Source organism: Mobula hypostoma, chromosome 25 (assembly GCF_963921235.1).
Source record: "Mobula hypostoma chromosome 25, sMobHyp1.1, whole genome shotgun sequence".
NCBI classification, from domain to species: Eukaryota; Metazoa; Chordata; class Chondrichthyes; order Myliobatiformes; family Myliobatidae; genus Mobula; species Mobula hypostoma.
In genome coordinates this window covers 10,897,538-10,918,411 of record NC_086121.1, presented here as the reverse complement: position 1 = coordinate 10,918,411, position 20,874 = coordinate 10,897,538, and the positions used below count along the sequence as shown (strand labels likewise).

General features: G+C 41.6%; 1 protein-coding gene across 5 annotated transcripts in view; it reads right to left on the bottom strand.

Moving 5' to 3' along the window:
* The window catches only part of LOC134337728 (tumor necrosis factor receptor superfamily member 5-like), a 68,497-nt gene that overhangs the window by 7,375 nt on the left and 40,248 nt on the right, over positions 1-20,874 (bottom strand). For all 5 annotated transcript variants that reach the window (XM_063032945.1, XM_063032941.1, XM_063032943.1 and 2 more), the window contains 6 exons: positions 19,450-19,575; positions 15,364-15,507; positions 13,959-14,052; positions 9,767-9,942; positions 7,373-7,398; positions 4,220-4,304 (listed from right to left, as the gene is read on the bottom strand). In XM_063032945.1, the coding sequence (XP_062889015.1) occupies positions 4,230-4,304; positions 7,373-7,398; positions 9,767-9,942; positions 13,959-14,052; positions 15,364-15,507; positions 19,450-19,575 (641 nt within the window). In that variant the 3' untranslated portion in view covers positions 4,220-4,229. The remainder of the gene's footprint in view (positions 1-4,219; positions 4,305-7,372; positions 7,399-9,766; positions 9,943-13,958; positions 14,053-15,363; positions 15,508-19,449; positions 19,576-20,874) is intronic.

Sequence of the window (20,874 nt, the reverse complement as noted above, 5' to 3'; positions counted from 1 at the left end):
GAGTGGAGATTTCATCCTGGGTTTACTCATTTCCATAGATGCTGTCGGACCTGCTGAGTTCCTCCAGCATTTTGTGTGCATTAACATGCTGATGAAGTGTTAACTGCTCCTCATTAACACATTAACTGTCTCTCTTTACACAGATGTTGTTCACCTGCAAGTTTCCAAACATTTTCTGTTTTACAGGTGTCCCCGCTTTACGAAAGTTCGCTTTACGCTACTTCGCGCTTACTAAAGACCTACATTAGTACCTGTTTTCGCTAACCGAAAGAAATCCAAAGAGGATTTCCACTTTTACAAAAAAAAAAGGTGCCCGCTTTAAACTTGTGTTTACCCTGAGAAAGACTACCATGACCGTGAAGTGTGTACGGGCAGATGTGTGCGCATGTGTGTACGTGCCGATTTTTTTTCTACAAATCGGTTTTTGGCTAAATCCCAATTCTGCTAACTGAAACTACACTGTACATACATTATTTCTACTTTATATAGGCTGTGTATTTATCATATCATTCCTGATTTTACTATATATTAGTGTTATTTTAGGTTTTATGTGTTATTTGGTATGATTTGGTAGGTTATTTTTTGGGTCTGGGAATGCTCAAAAATTTTTCCCATACATATTAATGGTAATTGCTTCTTCGCTTTACGCCATTTCGGCTTACAAAAATTTTCGTAGGAACACTCTACTTTCGGATAGTGGGGGAAACCTATATTGGTCTACTGAAGGCCATCAATGTCGACTCCAATTAACTCCTTCTGCACTGCTGTGTACAATCCTTTCTCTGCTCGTCCCATGAATTTGATGAATGTTGATATTATGGGGCTGATGATAACAGACACGTTACAATGTTTCCCAATAAGGAGAGCAGATTCTAAGGAAGTGCTAAATGGAATATGACCAACCAACAAATTCAGGAGAACATTAAGTTGGAAGAAGAAACACACAAGGAAACAAAAGTTAGTGGTAGACCTGAAAATTGGGATAAATGAAGAATCCAGCAAAGAAGGATAACACTGGCAACAGAAAATACACTGAGGGCAAATTATTAAGGAATATCATAGCAAGGGTATACAAAAGGAAGACAGTGCTTCAAGTGAGCAGACAGTAGTTAAAAAATGAGACCAGAAAAACCAGTTATGGGCAGCGAGGAAACGGCAAAGGAATTAAACAGATTTTACATGGTGAATCTGTGGAATTCATTGTACAGATCACTGTGCAGGCTAAGTCAGTGAGTATACCTGAAGCAGAAGTTAATGGGTTCATGATTAGTAAGAGTTTCAAAGGTTATGAGGAGTAGGATGGAGAATGAGCTTGACAGAGATGATAAATCAACCATGACGGAATGACACAGCAGACTCGATGAGCCAAACAGTCTAATGCTGCTGCTATGTCTTACGATCTTATTTTGAATATGGCTTAATCAACCTTATCAAGTTGAGCTGCAAACTTGAGGGATCTATGGATCTGGACCCCAAGATCCCTCTGTTCCTCAACACTGCTAAGAATCGTGTCAATAACCGTGTACTGTGAATTCAAGTTGCCTTTGAGAGGTGGAAAACGGTAATGCTGGCCAACAGGGCTCTGGTGAAGCCGTACAGGCCAATCCCTTGTATAGTGGATACAACAGATTACAGAAACATTGAGGAACTCCAAGGGAGGTTTTTGATGGTCTATGCTCTACTGGGAACTAAGGGCCCAAGAAGAAGAAGAGTGCCTTTAAGTTCAATCTTCCAAAGTGTATAATTTCATACTTTACTTAATGAACTTCATCTGGCACTTCTCCACCCAACTTCACATCCCATTATAAGCTACAACAACCTTTGACACCATCCACAGCACCTCCAGTCTTCATGTCATCTGCAAGCTTACTAATTCACCCCTCCTCTTTCTTACATAAACTCATTTATAAACACACGAAGTGTAGGGGTCCCAGAACAGATCCCTGCACAGTAATACCAGTCACCAACTGCTGGGCAGAATACACTCCATCTACTACTACCCTCTGCTTTCTGTCGACATGCCAGTTCTGAATCCATGCAGCCCAGTTTCCATGAATCCCATGCCTCATGACTATCTGGATGAGCCTAACATGCAGAATCTTGTCTAAGGCATTACTAAAAATCCACATCAGTGCCCTACCTTCAGCAATTTGTTTTGTAACTTCCTGCAAAAACTCGGTCAGGCTTGTGAGGCATGAGCTGGCCCTCACAAAGCCATGCTGACAATCCCTAACAAGTATTTCCAAATACTCTTAAATCCCGTCCTAAGAACACTCTCCAATAGTGTCCACCACTGATGTAAGAATTTATTTAGGAATTTCAAGAAAGTCTCAACCAGAAGACGAGTTTTATATGGAATTCCAGGAGGCATTTGACTAGTTATTATGGTTTAATTATAATTCCTGTGGCCACTGAAGTAACCAAAAGTGTTAGAGATGGAACCACAACTGCTTATGATACAAATTAGGGAGCTGGAGAAAATGTGAACGTATAGCCAAATGTGCAAAGAATTACAAATATGTGGCAGGCAAAATCTGACAAAGATAGAAACGGTTTATAAAGAAAATTGTGAAATGGAGTATAATTAGGAAAAGTGAACTTCTTCATTTTGGAAGTTAGAACAAAATAAAAGGGAATTATCCGAATGCAGAAAAACTGCAGGAAGTTGCAGGGAAAGGGATTCAGGGATCATTGTGTACAAAACACAAAAAAACAGCAGGCAAGTGTTCTTGGAATTATAACCCTTATCAGCTGGAATATCAATATAGGCAAGTCTTACTGTTAATGTACCAAGTGCTAGTGAGACCACGTTTCCAACACTGCAAAGTTTTGGCCCTTCTGTTTAAGGGAACACATAATTTTACTGGTGACATGTCAAAGAAGGTGTCACTTGTTTGATCCCCAGTGTGGAAGGATGGTCCTTTCAGAAACAGTTAAGCAAGCTGGAGTTTGGGAGAACGATAGGCAATCTAAATGAAATAATTAGTTGATGAGGGTTAGAGATGATAAATGCTCAGAGGATGTTTCCTCTCTGATGAGAGTCCAGAACCGGAGAGCATGGTCTCAGAAATGAGGGTTACATTTGAAACTTGAGATGAGGAAGCGTTTCTTCTTTTGGCAGACTGAGTCTATGGAACTCCATGTGGGCAGAGTTCTTGTGGATTTTTTAAGATTGAGAGATTACGGGAAAGGCCAGGGAAAAGGAATTGTGGAATGTTGGATCTGCCATGATCCAACAGGATTAAGAGACCAAATGATCTCACCTGCTTTAATAACCAGCACTGAAATTGATTATTACACAAGAGATTAAACAAGTTATGGAATTACTTTTCAGAGTTCTAGCATTTTTGATTTCTGGGTTTTCTTTCAAAACAGAATTGCTTATAAGAAAGAATCTTTAGGACTACTGGAATTTCCATCTGTGATAAGTGTAAATTACATACAATTTAAAGACTTACACAAATTATAAGTTTGCCTGAAAAAAGATGCACACCACCCTTTTAAGGTTGACTGAAGTAACAGATTCTTGATCTTCTGGCTGCTTATGTTTAAAATGCATTTTTACCGTTGTGATTTCCACAATCCATGTCGCCTTAGTTTGGTAATTTTTTACAATGGGAGTACATATTTATGTGTATTATTATTGTGAGGTAGCGGAATCATATTTCTGTTTCTGAAATGCAGAAATGGCACAGAAAGTAGGACAATTATTAATCCATCAGGTCGGATTCTCCTGCCTTCTCCTTATACACTTTGACACCCTTACTAATCAAGAAGCTATCAACCTCTGCTTTAAAATACCCAATGACTTGGCCTCCAAGTATGTATTTCCACCTTTGGGAAATATTGCCAACTCTTCTGACTAGCACTCAGATGGCAATATATATAAAATTTGATGCTGTTAGTTTCTACTATCGTATTAAGTCATAATTAAAGTGAAATCATTGCAACCACACAGGCATTAGGATGAATTATTGAGCTTTTCAACAAGGAGAGAAGCTGTCACAGAGGAAACGTTTGAGCTGAGTAATGTTCTTAGCATTTCCTTCTCCAGTAGACCGATTTGTCAAAATTTATTTGCCCATATGTGAAAAATTCAGTTTAAGGTACACTTAATGCAGCCACTGCAACCTGACATGAGCCAGATACAATATAAAAACTGCAAAAAATACCAGGTGTGCTGTGTGAAATATTTGAGAGGTTGTTTGAACGTACTCACTTCTCCCACTTCACACTGTGAATTTTCCTGAAGCGTTGAGAGGCTCAGTCGAAGACTCAATCGACAGCTCAACTCCATTGTGATTCTGCAGAGGTAAACAAATTATTACAATCACCAGTTTAGAAAATCACATTTTGTAAGTGGTATTTGATTTGTCATTGTTTTGACACTGTCTATGAGAATGAATGTAACATGATATTTCCTTTATGATGTCCAACACTGACTCTCACCATTATCATAAATGGCACAAGGACTCTGTGGTTCCCAACGTGGGCAGAACTCTCATCATTTCATCTTTGGTCACCTGCACGCCCATTGGCTGGTAACATCTCTGCCTTCCTCCATCAACTGAACTATGAGAAATATTTCTTCACACGAGGAAATCTGAAGATGCTGGAATTTCAAGCAACACACATAAAAGTTGCTGGAGAACGCAGCAGGCCAGGCAGCATCTCTAGGAAGAGGTACAGTCGACATTTTGGGCCCAGACCTTTCGTCAGGACTAACTGAAAGAGCTAGTAAGAGATTTGAAAGTGGGAGGGGAAGGGGGAGATCTGAAATGATAGGAGAAGACAGGAGGGGGAGGGATAGAGCCAAGAGCTGGACAGGTGATTGGCAAAAGGGATATGAGAGGATCATGGGACAAGAGGCCCAGGGAGAAAGAAAAGGGGGAGGGGGGAAGCCCAGAGGATGGGCAAGAGGTATAGTGAGAGAGACAGAGGGAGAAACAGGAGAGTGAGAAAAAGAATGTGTGTGTATAAATAAATAACAGATGGGGTACGAGGGGGAGGTGGGGCATTAGCGGAAGTTTGAGAAGTCAATGTTCATGCCATCAGGTTGGAGGCTACCCAGACAGAATATAGGTGTTGTTCCTCCAACCTGAGTGTGGCTTCATCTTTACAGTAGAGGAGGCCGTGGATAGACATATCAGAATGGGAATGGGATGTGGAATTAAAATGTGTGGCCACTGGGAGATCTTGCTTTCTCTGGCAGACAGAGCGTAGGTGTTCAGTGAAACGATCCAACATATAATTCTCCGTAACTTCCGCCACCTCCAACCGGATCCCACCACTAAGCACATCTTTCCCTCCCCACCTTCTCTGCTTTCCACAGGGATCACTCCCTGCGCGACTCTCTTGTCCATTCGTCCCCCTCCATCCCTCCCCACCGATCTCCCTCCTGGCACTTATCCTTGTAAGTGGAACAAGTGCTACACGTGCCCTTACACTTCCTCCCTCACCACCATTCAGGGCCCCAGACAGTCCTTCCAGGTGAGGCAACACTTCACCTGTGAGTCGGCTGGGGTGATATACTGCGTCCAGTGCTCCCGATGCTGCCTTCTATATATTCGCGAGACCCGACGCAGACTGGGAGATCATTTCGCTGAACACCTGCGCTCTGTCCACCAGAGAAAGCAGGATCTCCCAGTGGCCACACATTTTAATTCCACGTCCCATTCCCATTCTGATATGTCTATCCACGGCCTCCTCTACTGTAAAGATGAAGCCACACTCAGGTTGGAGGAACAACACTTTATATTCTGTCTGGGTAGCCTCCAACCTGACGGCATAAACATTGACTTCTCAAACTTCCGCTAATGCCCCACCTCCCCCTCGTATCCCATCCATTATTTATTTATTTATATACACACACATTCTTTTTCTCTCTCTCTCCTTTTTCTCCCTCTGTCCCTCTCACTATACCTCTTGCCCATCCTCTGGGCTTCCCCCCTCTCCCTTTTCTTTCTCCCTGGGCCTCCTGTCCCATGATCCTTTGCCAATCACCTGTCCAGCTCTTGGCTCCATCCTTCCCCCTCCTGTCTTCTCCTATCATTTCGGATCTCCCCCTCCGCCTCCCACTTTCAAATCTCTTACTAGCTCTTCTTTCAGTTAGTCCTGACGAAGGGTCTCTGCCTGAAACGTCGACTATACCTTTTCCTAGAGATGCTGCCTGGCCTGCTGCATTCACTAGAAATATTGCTTCATGGACATCATCGTTAAATCAGCCTCGATTACTGTGATATCTATTATTGCTCCATGAGTAGAGAACTCCTGAAGCAACTGACAGTCGAAACAACTTCCATGATCATCTCAAATCACCTTCCATGTCACTCTCCATCTTCCCATTAGACACCCGGTGTTGTCTCACATTCCACATTCTCAGCATGTATATCTGGGACTTCACCAGCCCAAAACAGAAATATCTATCAATCAATATCACCAATGATATCTTACCAGAAAGCATCCTGTCTTATCATCCATACTCTTCCTCATCAGCCCTGGTCCTGCCAACCACACTGTGCAGCACTGGCCCCCCCAACATTACACCAGGTTATTACTCCTCCCCACCACAGCAGGCACATCACATCATCTCAACTAGTTTCTATAAGACCATGAAACACAGGAACAGAATTTCCTATGTCCATCAAGCTTTTGATCATGGCTGATTTATTTTCCCTCTCAACCCCATTCTCCTGCCTTCTCTCTATAACATTTGACGCCCTTACTAATCAAGAAACTATCAACCTTCATTTTAAATATACCCAATGACTTGTCTCTACAGATTCACCGTCCTCTGGCAAAAGAAATTTCTCATCAACTCTGCTAAAGGGACGCCCAACTATTCTGAGGCTTTGCCCTCTGGTTTTAGACTCCCCCATTATAGGAAACATCGTGTCCACATCCACTCTGTCTAGGTCTTTCAGTATTTAGCAGGTTTCAATGAGATCTCCCCTCATTTTCTTAAACTCCAGTATAAACAGGTATAGAGTTATCAACCTATCCTCACAATCCTGGATATTTTCTGAGATATGGGGACCAAAACTGCTCACAATTTTCCAACAAGATGGAAAGTAAATCAACCATGGTGAAGAGTGAAACAGACTCAATGGGCTGAATAGTCTAATTCAGCCCCATGTCTATGGCCTTATTAGTAACCTCGGTATGTAAACACTAAACACTTCAGATACTATCAGCTGATATTACCCTTCAACATGGTTTGCAACTGGTGAAATTACGCATCATTCCAAAATAAAAATAATGTGCAGGGAAAACATAATATTAAATTGCAGTCTGCCTGCATTATGTTGTCAATATTAATTCTGCAGGAATCACAATTTATTACACGTATATTGGAGAGATATTATGTACTTACCCTGGTGTCTCCAATGTTCCCATTACCTATCGAAAACAAAAACACAAATAGGTTTATACAAAAAGTACTGTGAAATTAATTTACCATATTTCTACTTTGCTCTACCATATTTTTACTTGAAATTAATGGGAGTTTAAAAAGCAAATTACATTCTAGCATCGATCTACAAGAATGGTGTGTGGGAGGTTGTTTTACCAAAGTGACATCACCAGCCTGAAGCTGGAGTGTTGCCGTCACAACGGTTACCTTTGTCTCATTTCAGTTTGATGAAAGATTCCACCGCCGCCCGATGGGACCCATTTTAAAATGGACAGCTACGTTCTGATCATGTTAATACTGTGATATACAAAATGGTCGAGAGGTTTCCACAAAGTCTGAAATGTCGGAAGTCTGTTGGCATAACCACAGCTGCAGAGTCCAACCAGCCTAAATGGCCAGAGCTGTTAAGATTGGTGGATGTTCATCTTCATGGACTCTCTCCATGTTCTACCTGGTGTGGGGCTTGTGCACAACATTTCCATCTTATCCCACTCCTTTTAAGCTTGGAGCCACTTTCTCCACATGCATCAGAATTAAAGGCTAATGAATTAGAGCAGGAATTTACTGGGAATGGTATTCTGAAGAATTTAATTGGATTATTGACAAAAATACTGGCATATTAGACAATAAGTTCAAAGTAAATTTATTATCATAGTACATCTATGTCACCATTCATTTTCTTGCAGGCATTTAGTGGAACAAAGAAATACAATAGAATCAATGAAAAATTGACACACTGATATTTGTAACAATAAGTCAGATGTATCAGCAGGATCACAGAGGTAAATCTGTTGGAGAACATCAAAGATAGATAGATTCCAGGAAGAAATTCCACACATTAGAGGACTGGTGGATGGTAAATTCAGGGATGATTGGGAGATCAGGAATTTTGAGATTGCAAGATTGCATAAGGTTGATGGGAAGGAATAGGGTTTGAGCAAGGCCAAGGAAGGACTTGAAAGAAAGTGTTAAAATTTAAAAGTTGAAGTGAACTTATAGCAGGAGCTAATGTTAATCAGCAAGTAGGGCAGCGGTGTAAAAGTAGCAAAGAGGTGACTGAGGATTTCAGCAGAGGATGAGCTGACATCTTACGTTCAGGATGGTGCTGGGCTGTGATGTGTGTCAATATATAGGTCTGTAGCAGTGGAGCTCGGGATAGTGTGGGGAGTTGGGGATCAGGTTAGGGTTCAAGGACAGGGACAGGGTTGGACATCAGGCACAGTAAATGAAGTGTCAGGGGTAGGAGCTAGCTTTTGTGTCAAGTTGCCGTGAGGTGCGATGTCTAGCGATGTCACGGTTCACATTGTAGTTTCTTTTTAGGTTTGTATGTATAGCTTGGGGATAGCGTGGAGCTTCAGAGGTTCAGTTAGGATTTAGGGACAGGTGTGCGGGAGAATGAAGGGTCAGCGGCACGAGTTGGTTTTCCACGTTTAGGTTGGATCGCTGCGTGGTCAAAGGCCAGTGATATGGAGATTGGGTCAGATCAGTTCAACAGGTGCCGAGGAGACCAGCGATCCCCAGGTCACTAAATTCCAAGCCAGAGGTCAGCATGGGTGGGGAGTCATGGGGGCTGGCTACACCACACACCTCTGCCCACCACCCCGGAGATCCATGTGAAGCTAGAAGCCGAGGCCCAAAACGCTCTGCGGCTGAAAGTTAACGATCCTGGAAAATGGTTTTGTTTGGGTCCGAAGGTCAAGTGGGTGATTGGCAAGTCTTGCGGCTGACACCCAGAGATCGATGGTCCAGAGGCCGAAGCTGAAGATTGATGTCCAGAGCTCAACAAGTTGGGAGGTAGACAGTGAGTCCTGGCCAGAGATTAGAGGTTGGAGACCTGGTGCCTGATGCCTGGAAGTCTGGGAGTCGGAGCCAGAGATTGGAGTTTGGAAGTCCAATATCTGTGAGTTTGAGGGTCTGGAGCCAAGACCTGGAGGCCAGGATGTGGCTTGTCCGGGGGTTGGAGCCTCTGTGTGTTATGGGGTGGGAGGTTGGGACGGTGGCTTGTTTGGCTGTTGTTGTCTTGTTTTGTTCTGTTGTTGTTGCTGCTTGTGCTGTTCTGCATTATGTTACGTTGTTGTTGTGGTGAACACTGTGGGCAAGTTGTACTGGCTTCGGAATGTGTGGTGACACTTGCAGGCTGCCATTGTTAAAGCAAATGATGCATTTCACAGTAAGTTTCAACGTACATGTGGTAAATAAATAAATCTGAATCTGAAAAAATGAGAGCCAAGTAGGAGGAAAGGGCTGGATTGATTTTAGAGAAAGTTAAAAGGTCGACATAACATCATGGGCCAAAGGGCCTGTACTGTGTTGTAATATTCTATGTTCTATGCACAGAGTAACTCAATCACATACCTGGTGTACATTGGTGTCTCTTCAACAAAACACCTGCCGCGATACCAGACAGAATTACAACCACAGCAATCGCCACAACAACAGCAACCACAACTTTCAGGTTGGACTCTTCTTCACACTTCACGTCAGCTTCAGCGTTCCCTGCTTCAACCTGTTTAAGTTTGAGGGTTTCACATCTGGGGAAGACACAGAGAAAATATAAATCTATACAAGCACCCGCGATAGTTGCTCTAAGTTTAATTATAATAAATCTGTTACACTTCATCTGTTATTGAAATCCCATTGCAACCCCAGTTGATCAGGAAGAGGTCAACTGTCAAAGACCTGCAAGATCCTTCACTTCCATCAGAGCGGGCAGACAAGGTCTTGGTTTAACATCTCTCCCGAGACACTGTGCTGGAACGTCAGCTTAGATTCGGGGCACAAATCTTGGAAATTGGACTTGAACCCACGACCTTCTGACTGACAGAAGGTGCATCCACTGTGCAAGTGTTGACTTCTGAATGACAATCAAAAACTAAAAAATTCCCAGGTAACACAGAAAACCTGATGTGATAAAGTAATGTAGACATTAAGGGGCAGTTGAGTTCCTTTGCCTGTGAAATGTGTTGAAATGTTGTAAAGTTTAGGTAATGTGATACAGTCTGGTCTGTTGGGAAATGACCAAAAGACCTGAATATATAAATAAATGGAAAGGGAAGAGAGGGACGGCAGTTAAAAACGACCAGTCTGAATGTAAACAGACAGGAGGAGTGAGGTAGCTAAAGTTTGATAACAAGACATTCTCAATGCTGAGAGACAGCCTGTGTTTTAATTCCCTTCTTCCCATGGTTTGACTGAAAATGGAGAAGGCTCTGTGTACAACAATTCAACACACACGAGATACTGCAGGTGCTGGAAATCTTGAGCAACACACAAAAAATGCTGCAGGAACTCAGTGGGTCAGGCAGCATATGTGGAAGGGAATAAACAGTTGACATTTAAGGCCAAGACCCTTCATCAAGACTGCAAATGAAGAGGGCAGAAGCCAAAAGAAGAAGGAGGGGGAGGGAAGGAGTACGAGTTGGCAAGTGATAGCCGAGATCAGGTGAGAGGGAAGGTGGTTCCCTACACTTTCCCTTCTTTCCATGGTCCACTGTCCTCTCCTATTAAGATTCCTTCTTCAGCCCTTTACTTCTTCCACCTATCAACCCCACCCCAGCTTCTTACATCATACTCCCTCCTCCCACCCTTTTATTCTCACTTCTGCCCCCTTCCATTCCAGTCCAGATGAAGGGCATCGTCCTGGAAAGATCGACTGTTTATTCCCCTCCATAGATGTTGCCTGACTGCAATGTCCATGCCTCCAGCCTTTTGTGTGTTGCTCAACAATTCAACACATTTTTTCTCGCTGTAGAATATGTTTCTATAAATATATTTAAGGATTTTTTTTGTAAGTCTTAGTTATAATTCAGTTTACAAAGTTATGCTTAAACTATGATTCCACTTGAATTATACAGAGAATGTATGATTTACATATGTTTTCATTTTTAGTTTTTCTTAGAAATACCCAAAGTGTTAATTCATCCCCTTAATTGAAACATAGATACACTCAATAGCTACTTTACTAGGTACACCATCATATAAATATAATTGCGAAGAAAGCATGACAGAGCCTCTTCTTCCTCAGGAGTCTGCAGAGTTTCAGCCTTTCATCAAAAACCTTGGTAAACTTCTATAGATGTGTGGTGGAAGGTGCTGACTGGCTGAATTTCGGCCTGGTATGGGAACACCAATGCCGTTGAGTGGAAAATCCTACTAAAGGTAGTGGATTCAGCCCAGTACATCACCAGTAAAACCCTCCCAACCATTCTGCTCACCCACATGAATCATCATCATAGAAAAGCAGCATCCATCAAAGATCCTCACCACCCAGGCCATGTTCTTTTCTCGCTGCTGCCATCAGGTAGAAGGTACAAGAGCCTCAAAGCTCACACCACCACATTCAAGAACAGTTACTACCCTTCAACCATCAGGCTCTTGGTCAAAAGAGGATAGCTACACTCAGTTAAGGACTCTTTTATCTTGTTATTTCATGCTCATTATTTACTGGTATTTATTTGTATCTACATCTGCCCAGTTTGTTTACAGTTAGTTACAGTTACAGTCTGCAGATTTGCTAAGTATGCCCACTGAAAAAGATTCTCAGGGTTGTATGTGGTGACATATATGTACTCTGATAATAAATTTTACTTTGAACTTTGAACTACACCTGTGCACCTGCTCATTAATGCAAATATCTAATCAGCCAATCATGTGGCAGCAACTGAATGCCTAAAAGCATGCAGACATGGTCAAGAGATTTAGTTGCTGTTCAGACAAAACATCAGAATGGGGAAGAATGATGAAGAAATGTCACCCAAGTGACTTTCACAGTGGAGTGATTGTTGGTATCAGGCAGGGTGATTTGAGCATCTCAGAAACTATCAATCTCTTGGGATTTTTATGCAAATAGGTCTCCAGAGTTTACAGAGAATAGTGTGAAAAAGAAAAAAAAATCCACAGAGTGGCAGTTCTGTGGGCAAAAAGCATCTTGTGAGAGAGATCAGAAGAGAAAGGCCAGACTGGTTCAAGCTGACAGAAAGGTGACAGTAACTCAATTAACCATGTTTTACAACAGTGATGTGCAGGGCAGCATCGCTGATTACACAACACACCCAACTTTGAAGTAGACAGAGCCGCAGAAGAACACGACGATACTCAGTGGCATCCTCATTAGGCACAAGAGGTACTGGAATAAAGTCACTGCTGAGTGTCCATGACAAGTACAACGTAAAACTTACTTGCAACAGCATCACAGGCACGGAGCATCAGAGACACCACATTCACAATAAAAAAACATCAATTAAACACATTACACACAGGTTTTACTGGAAAGAATGCAATTAGAACAAAGACAGATCAGCATTGTTTCTGTAGTGTGGTTACTTAAGGATGAAGAAAAGTACTCTCGTCTTTTGCAGACTTTCTAAATTAAATTAGACTATCAAATTGATCTGTTTTTCATCTGGGAGTTGCTGCCTAAATGCAAAACTCCCAGTTATTCCTTAAGTGACTGATATTTGGGATACTGAAAGGTAGATCCAACCAATGAGTCAATTCACTGAAAGATCTCCCATCCAAGGCTAGGCAAAAGGAAGGAGATCTACATCAAAGGGCCAGGCAGTTTGTTTAGTTCTCTCTAATGAAAGAAGTGAAACAGACCACAGAGAAACATAGAACAATGTTTTCAACCAACAGGATTTCAACAATATTCTAACTTGTTAACAGAACATTAGTGTAAATGATTAATTGTTTCTGAATGGCAAATTGTGAAAGACTTGGAGCGATCCGGGTTCAGTTCCTGAGCTGCCAGTTAGTAATTTTGTATATTCTGCTCACGTCTGCATGGATTTCCTCCCAAAGTCCAAAGACGTACTGGTTGGTAGGTTCATTGGTCATTGTAAATTGTCCCGTGATTAGGCTGGGATTAAATTGGGAGATGTTGAGCAGCATGAGTCAAAAGGCCAGAAGGGCCTACTCCATGCTGTATTTCAATAAATAAAGGTTGTTTATTGTCATTTTCAGTGCACAAGTATAAAGGAGAACAAAATGATTGATACTCGGATTCGATGGAACATAAAACAAAACAGAATACACATAAATTCTACTCCTAAATCTTATGGTCATGTAGTAGGTTCTGGGGAGAAGGCAGGAGAATGGGGTTGTGGAAAGGGAGGATAATAAATCATCCATGATGGAACGGGAAAGCATACTCGATGGGTTCAATGGTCTAATTCTGCTCCTATGTCTTATGTTCTTAAAGAATACAATAAAGAAAAAACAAAAAACCCACAATAAATATAAAAGTAATCCTGTAAAACACAATGTACAAGTAACTGTTATATTCACAGACTGATTATATGCACATAAAGTGCTGCTGGGTGATGTGTATGTAGTGGTGTGGGGAGTGGTGTGTTGGGTTAATGTGGGGAGGTGTTGATCAGCCTGACAGCTTGGGGGAAGTAACTGGTTTTGAGTCTAGTGATCCTGGCATGGTCACTGTGTGGCCTCTTCCCTGATGGGTTAGGACAATAAGAAAATAAGTATTGCAAAAAACCAACAAGAGGTGGTACTTTCTGAACATGGATACCATGGAGTTTAAAGTACTTACACTGTCCAGCTCTTACACTCTTCAGTTGTTGAAACTTTGCTTGAAAATGTTCCGTGAGGACATTTCTCACACACTGTATCTTTGAAAGGTGTTCCTGAAACACAGAATCAATGTCATTGTGGGTAACTTATAGAGTCTGTAATACCACTGTCAGAGAGACCTTGTTACTTTCCACACTCCTCTTCAAATAGCTAATTTTCTTCACATATGAGCAATATTTAACAATGAATCAAATAAATGTTCACTTTCTGCACTTCCACTTTCAACAGTGATGAAGTTGTCACCTGTAGTATGTTGAAAATATCAAAGAATCCACCTCACTGAGTAGTTCTGTGTTTAGGAGAAATACTTTTTGAACCTGTTTTAACATCCACAAAGACCTTCAGTCAGTTACTAGGGTCTAGAAATATACCCATGTTTCTTGGTCACACCCCTGTACAAATAACACTCCCAGCTCCGAGCAGCACAGGAATGGAACAGGCTATCGTGTTTTCCTTTCCTAATGGAGGAATAGTGTGTGGGCCTCTGTATCAGCTGAAGAATTTGCTCAGACTTTGGAATAACAGTGACAGAAGAGAGCAGATAAGGCAATAACAAAGTAATAATGATATCAGAGATGAGGAAGAACTTCTTTAACCAGAGGGTAGTGAATCTGTGTAATTTCTTGCCACAGATGGCTGTAGAGGCCAAGTTATTGGGTATATTTAAAGAGGGGTTTGAGAAGTTTTTGATCAGTATGGGCATCAAAGGTTACAAGGGGACAGGGTTGAAAGGGAGAATAAATCAACCATGAAGGAATGGTGCAGCAGACCCGATGGTCCAAATGGCCTAATTCTGCTCCTATGTCTTATTGCCTTATGGTCTTAGTACATTAATTACAAGTACAAACACAATTCTTGCCGTGTCAGTGCTTTTTAGACTTGATGGACCAAATGGCCTAATTCTGCTCTTATGTCTTATTGTCTTATTCTGAGCTATTCAACATAGAATTGGCGCAGATCAAGGGGAACATAGAACATAGAATAGTACAGCACAGTACAGGCCCTTCCGCCCACAATGTTGTGCTGACCCTTAAACCCTGCCTCCTATATAACCCCACACCTTAAATTCCTCCGACCTTCTGTGGTCAGGAGTGCAGGCAGTCCAGCAATAAAATGGACAATAGTGACTGAAAATCAAGACTGCCCAAAAGAGGGTAAAAATGGGAAGTGGGATGAATTAGCTTCTTAAAATACAAATCCAAAGCCATTTCAGTTACACTCAAAGAACTAACAGCAAGCTGCCATTGCCAGTAGGGGGCCTCAGGCAGCCATCCTCAGAACAAACTCCAGATGGTGCCAGAGATTTCAATTTCCCCTGTCCTGCCCAGGGCACAGCACTTAGTAACGACACTCCATCGACCTACCTTTCTCTTTAACTCCTTCACCAGGTGGGCATGCTGTGTGCTTTCTGACCATCTGACAATCAGCAATGCAATAATACCCTTCCCTGGGCTCACATATCGTATTGTGAAAGGCAGTACAGTTTTCTTTAGTTTGTAGTCCAGGCTCTGTAAATACAAAAACATTTATGAGGTCCACGATGAATTAAAATATACTACTTTCTGTTTGAAGTTAGACAGAAGACTACATCAGGATTTGGCTGCTAAACCCCTTGTGTCTGTGCCACCATCCAAAAAGATCTTGTAGCTCAGCACCTCTCTCTTGTAATAAGCTCATATCCCTCAAAATCTGAACATATATCACACTTGGTCTTAAACACGCACAGCTGGTGAGCCTCGCAAAGTAGCTGTGCTCTCACTCTGAGACTGTGGCTCCATGTTCCAGATAATCCCAGCAAGGGAAAATGTTATTCCTGTTAATCCCACGAAGAATTTTTAACTAAGAATGTCATCATCTCTCATGCTTCTTCTAAACTCCAGAAAAGGGTTTCCCAAACAGGTGTCCATGATGAATTAGTTAATAGTAGGGGTCCATGGCATAAAAAAGGTAGGGTTGTAGAGTCTACAATAATATGACCCTGTTAATATTTCCTTATAAGACAATTTCTTATCTCAGGAATTCTTGTTGTCCTCCTCTATCAAAAATATGTCCATCTTTAGGCCAAGACACCAGAAGTGTGCACAACATCCAGGTAGAGTCCCACGAGAGCTCAGCAAACACACCATTCTTTCATTATTAATCAAAGTGGATTAAGAACTTAATGTTCCATCTACCATAGGTTACCCATAATACTATGGTTAGACTGCATCCGGAGAATTGCATTCCATACAGGTCGTCCCATTATAGGAAGAATGTGAGGAATTTGGAAAGGGTGAAGAAGTTGTTTACCCGGTGCTGCATGGATTAGAGGGAAGCTGCTATAAGGACAGGTGCGACAAGTTTGAGATGTTGACTCTGGAGTGGTGGAGGTTGATGGGAAATCTAAGTTTATACAATTATGAAAGGCAAGGATTGAGTGGACAATATCCAATATCCTTTCCCCAGGGTCAAAATATCAAATATTAGAGGGCAAAAGGGATAAAGTTCAAAGGAGATGTACAGGGTACGTTTTTAGCACAGGAAGTGGTGAGTGTCTGGAATGTACTACCAGGGGTACTGGTGGAGGCAAGAACATAGAGGTGTTTAAAAGGTTCTTAGATAGGCACATGAATATGCAAAGAATGGAGGGACATGGATCATGCGAAATAGGAATTAAGTTTCAAAAAGAGCAGTCCATTGAAAGGTGCTTCAGAATCAGGTTTATGTTTCTCTATAAAAATGTGGGTTGAATGTCTCATGAATCAGATTACATATTTTGAAGAGGCAACAAGGAGGATTGATAAGAGCAGAGTGGTAGATGTTGCCTACAGAGACTTTAGTAAAGCCTTTTGATAAGGTCCTGTATGGTAAGCTGGTTCAGAAGGCCAGGACATACAGGATTCGGGTGAAGAAGCTAAATGGATATAAAACTGACTGGGGAATACTGTTTTTCAGATTAGAGGCCTGTGACCAGTGGGGCATGAAAGTGATTGTTGCTGGGTACTCTATTGTGTATCATGCATATTAATGATCTGAATGAAAATACAGGCGGTACCACTGGTAAGTTTGCAGTCGATATCAAAATTGGGACAGGTACCGAACACCGAAGAAGGATCGTCTAAGTTTACAACTGGGAAGATGGGAAATGAATAGCAGATGAAATTTAACTTGGACAACTGCAAAGTGGTGGACTTTGTGAAGTTGAAACAAGGCTTACACAGTGAATGGTAGGGCCTTGAGGAGTCCTGTTGAAGAGAAAAACCTGGGAGGAGGACAAGTACACAGTATCTTGAAAACAAGAACACAGATAAACAGGGTGCTGAGGAAAGCTTACAGAATACTTGCCTTCATCTGCTGAGAATTCAAGTGAAAGAGTTGAGATGCTGTGTTACAGTTGTACAAAATGTTAGAGAGACTGCACTTGAAGTTCTATATGCAGTTCTAGTTATCAGACACTAGGAAGAATGTAATTGTTGGAGATGGTGCAGGAAAGATTCACAAGGACGTGGCCTTGATGGGAAGGCTTATCAGCTAAGACTGGATAGGCTAGGTCCGTTTTCTTTAGAGCGAAGAAGGCTGAGAGCCGAATGATAGAGATATATGGAGGCACTAATGCACAGATTTTAAAAAAGCTGCAGAGAATTGTAAACTCAGCCAATTCCATCATGGGTACTAGCCTTCCCACCATCAAACACATCTTCAAAAGGCAATGCCTCAAAAAGGCAGCACCCATCATTCAGAACCCCCATCACTCAGGACATACCCTCTTCTCATTACTACCACCAGGAAGAAGTACAGGAGTCTGAAGACCTTCACACAATGTTTTAGAAGCAGCTTCTTCACTTCCAGTTTCTGAGTGGTCTATGAACTCATGAACTCTACCTTACTTTTTTGCTCTCTTTTTGTAGTACTTTGTTTTTATTCCTTATTGCAACACACAGGATTTATTTTAATGCAATGCACTGTTCTTCTGCTGCAAAGCAACAAATTGCATGATACATATCAGTGATAGTTGATAGGGCAGATAGCCAGTGTCTCCTTTCTCTGGTAAGAGTATCTTAAACTAAAGGGCATGTGTATACTTGCATGAGGGAGGTGGTTGTGGGGGCAGGACCAGTAACAACGTTTAAGAGAAATCTGAACATACTTGAATGAACAAGTATGTATGGATATGAAATTAATGCATGTAAATGGGATTTGAACAGATTGGCATACTCTAAATGTATGTCAAGGCCATGCCTTTCTGCCAGCAGTGACTGGTCAATATATCAAGATAACTTCATGCAAGAGTAATACCTGTTTCATTGATGGACAATGGAGTTTTTGGCACCTGGGAAAGGAGAAATGTTCTTTCCTATATGGAAGTTTAACTCTTAATCTTTAGACTGGAATGTTGATTCCCTAGTACCACTGTTTTCCTAGTGTTAGCTATTTGAAATGACAGCAGTTGCAATTCCACTGGAGATGTTGAAATTCATTCGTGTGTAAAATGAGTAATTTCCTCAGAACAACCAAGTTTTACTAATCATTTCCTCTGAAATTATCCATTTAATGGGCTGAAATTGCACTATCCTCAGTAATGTCTATGAACTGCTGCAACCTCAACTACTGTCTCTATATATTGCATTCACTACTTTTGGAGATCATTCTTTGCTTTGTACACTCACAAAGTCACTCCACTTTGCCATCATTGACCGCTGCCCCATCTCAGATTGTGCTGTTCATTGAATTATTACCCAGGTCACACAAAGCCAAACTAAAGGAGAGAAACTTCAGCCAATTTTCCTTCATCCTGTCGGAGGAACAGGCATGGGTTGAAGATTTCTCAAGTACAGGCATTCATGTCCTTGCAGAGATCTTCCTGGCAACTCGCACTGCCAAGAAAATGTCTGTAGTCCAGAAAAGGTGCAGTGGCTCCCTTGTACAAAGATCATGCCTCCTGCTAGTTCTGTCTTTCACCACCTTGTCCAGCTCCTATTGACTCTTGGGAGCACTCTCCCAACTCCATATTCTTTGTGTACTCATTCTTTAGGTGAGGGCTCACCTGCAGCCTGATCAATGCTGCTTATATTAGGCAATATGCCCTTTTGAGAACTGGTTTCATGGCTCAACTCAGCTGGGCTAAAATATGACAGATCAAAACATGTCAACTTTTACAAAAAAAAGGGTGACAAGAGATGCTGTTTTAAAATCCTGGAAAGAAAGTGAAGCAACTTCTACCCCAAGATATTTTCACTGAGATTTAAGCTCAACATAATTTGTCCTACAGCAAGACTCTGATGGCAGAAAATGGCATGTCAGGTTTGAAGTTGAGCTCAGGTTTTCACTATGATGCAGTCACGACAGTGTTTAGTACAACAGCAGTAAGTGGCGTCAATAATTCTTTGTAAATTAATTTCTGGGAAGGAATTTCAGAAAACCCTGATGGGTTGATAAAATCACATAACTCCAATCAATATTATAATATATACCTGGATCACAGATTTTACACTTAAAACATTTCTTTAGCTGATTTGGATGCTCCATATACTCTCCAGTTGTACAGGGATTACATGTCGTTCCCGTCATCACGGTGCAGTGTTTGGATACTCTACTGCCTGCAATAAAACAAAAATCTGCATTGGAAAAGAGACAAGGAATCACAATGCTTATTCTGCTCTCAAAGAATCAATTAGAATGCATTTTTTGCCAAAAAAAACCCTACTTGAGAACCATTATTACTTCTGAGCAGAAGTAGTATTTCAGCAATGTCAGGTATTCCGAGACACTGTATGCATAAGCACCATCATGGATACACTCTATTTTTTGCAGCCCCTTGGTATTGTGGATGCCTTGGTTAAGCTCCAGCTCTGTGGTTCAGAGGTGGACGATAAAGCTAATGTGAACCTCAGGGACTCAGCCATAATTCTGGAAGGATGTCTGTAATTGGGCAGGTGGGTACATAGCTTGAGGGGTGATGTGCTCAATCTGCCAATGACAGTGTGTTCTTAATGCAGGAACCTGAGGCTCTGTATGCACACTTCAATATTCCTTCCCCATTTTGAGCAGACACAAACTTGGGATGCCCATTAATCGGTAAGTCTTCACAATTTTATAACAAGCCTCTTTTAGCCTTTAACCATCAGACCCCTGAACCAGAGTAGATAACTACACTCACTCCAATACTAAATTGGTTTCACAACTTATGGCTTCCCTTTCAAAGACTCTATAAATCACACTCTCATTATTTATTATTTAGATTTTTTATTTTTTGTCATATTTGCACTATTCGTTGTCTTTTGCACATTGGTTGTCTCTCTGTGTGTAGTTTTTCATTGATTCTATTGTGTTTCTTTGTACTGTGAATGCCTGCAAGAAAATAAATCTCAAGGTTGTATATGGTGATATACTTTGATAATAAATTTTCTTTGAACTTTTTTGTCTGTCCACCTGGTAATTGCTTACTGTCACTTAGCTCAGAACAATTTGTTTCAGGCCCTGCAAATGATATGGACATCCATCAGGCCTAGGAAAGGAAGTTGATGCTGGTTTGCTTATCCGGCCAGCAGATTTGGAGGGATTGCAGAGACTTGTCTCATGCTAAGGTTTTCTTGCTGCATATCGTCCATGCCACAGAAACACACAGGGGTGTAGTGAATCACTGCTGCACTGTGGAGCATGAGCTTTGTGACAGATGTGTGTGGTCTTGGTTTTCAAACAGTCCCTTCCTCAGATTACCCTGGTACACTGGAGGAGATGGTGAATATCATTACTGATAAGTGGATTCTGGTTAATTGGGTCATCAGATAACCATGGCAGCCATTTATTTGGGACAGCCGTCAAAAAAAAACAAGAGTTAAGAAGGAAATTGAGAAGCAGGACTGCAAAAGTAGTAATCTCGGGATTACTGCCTGTGC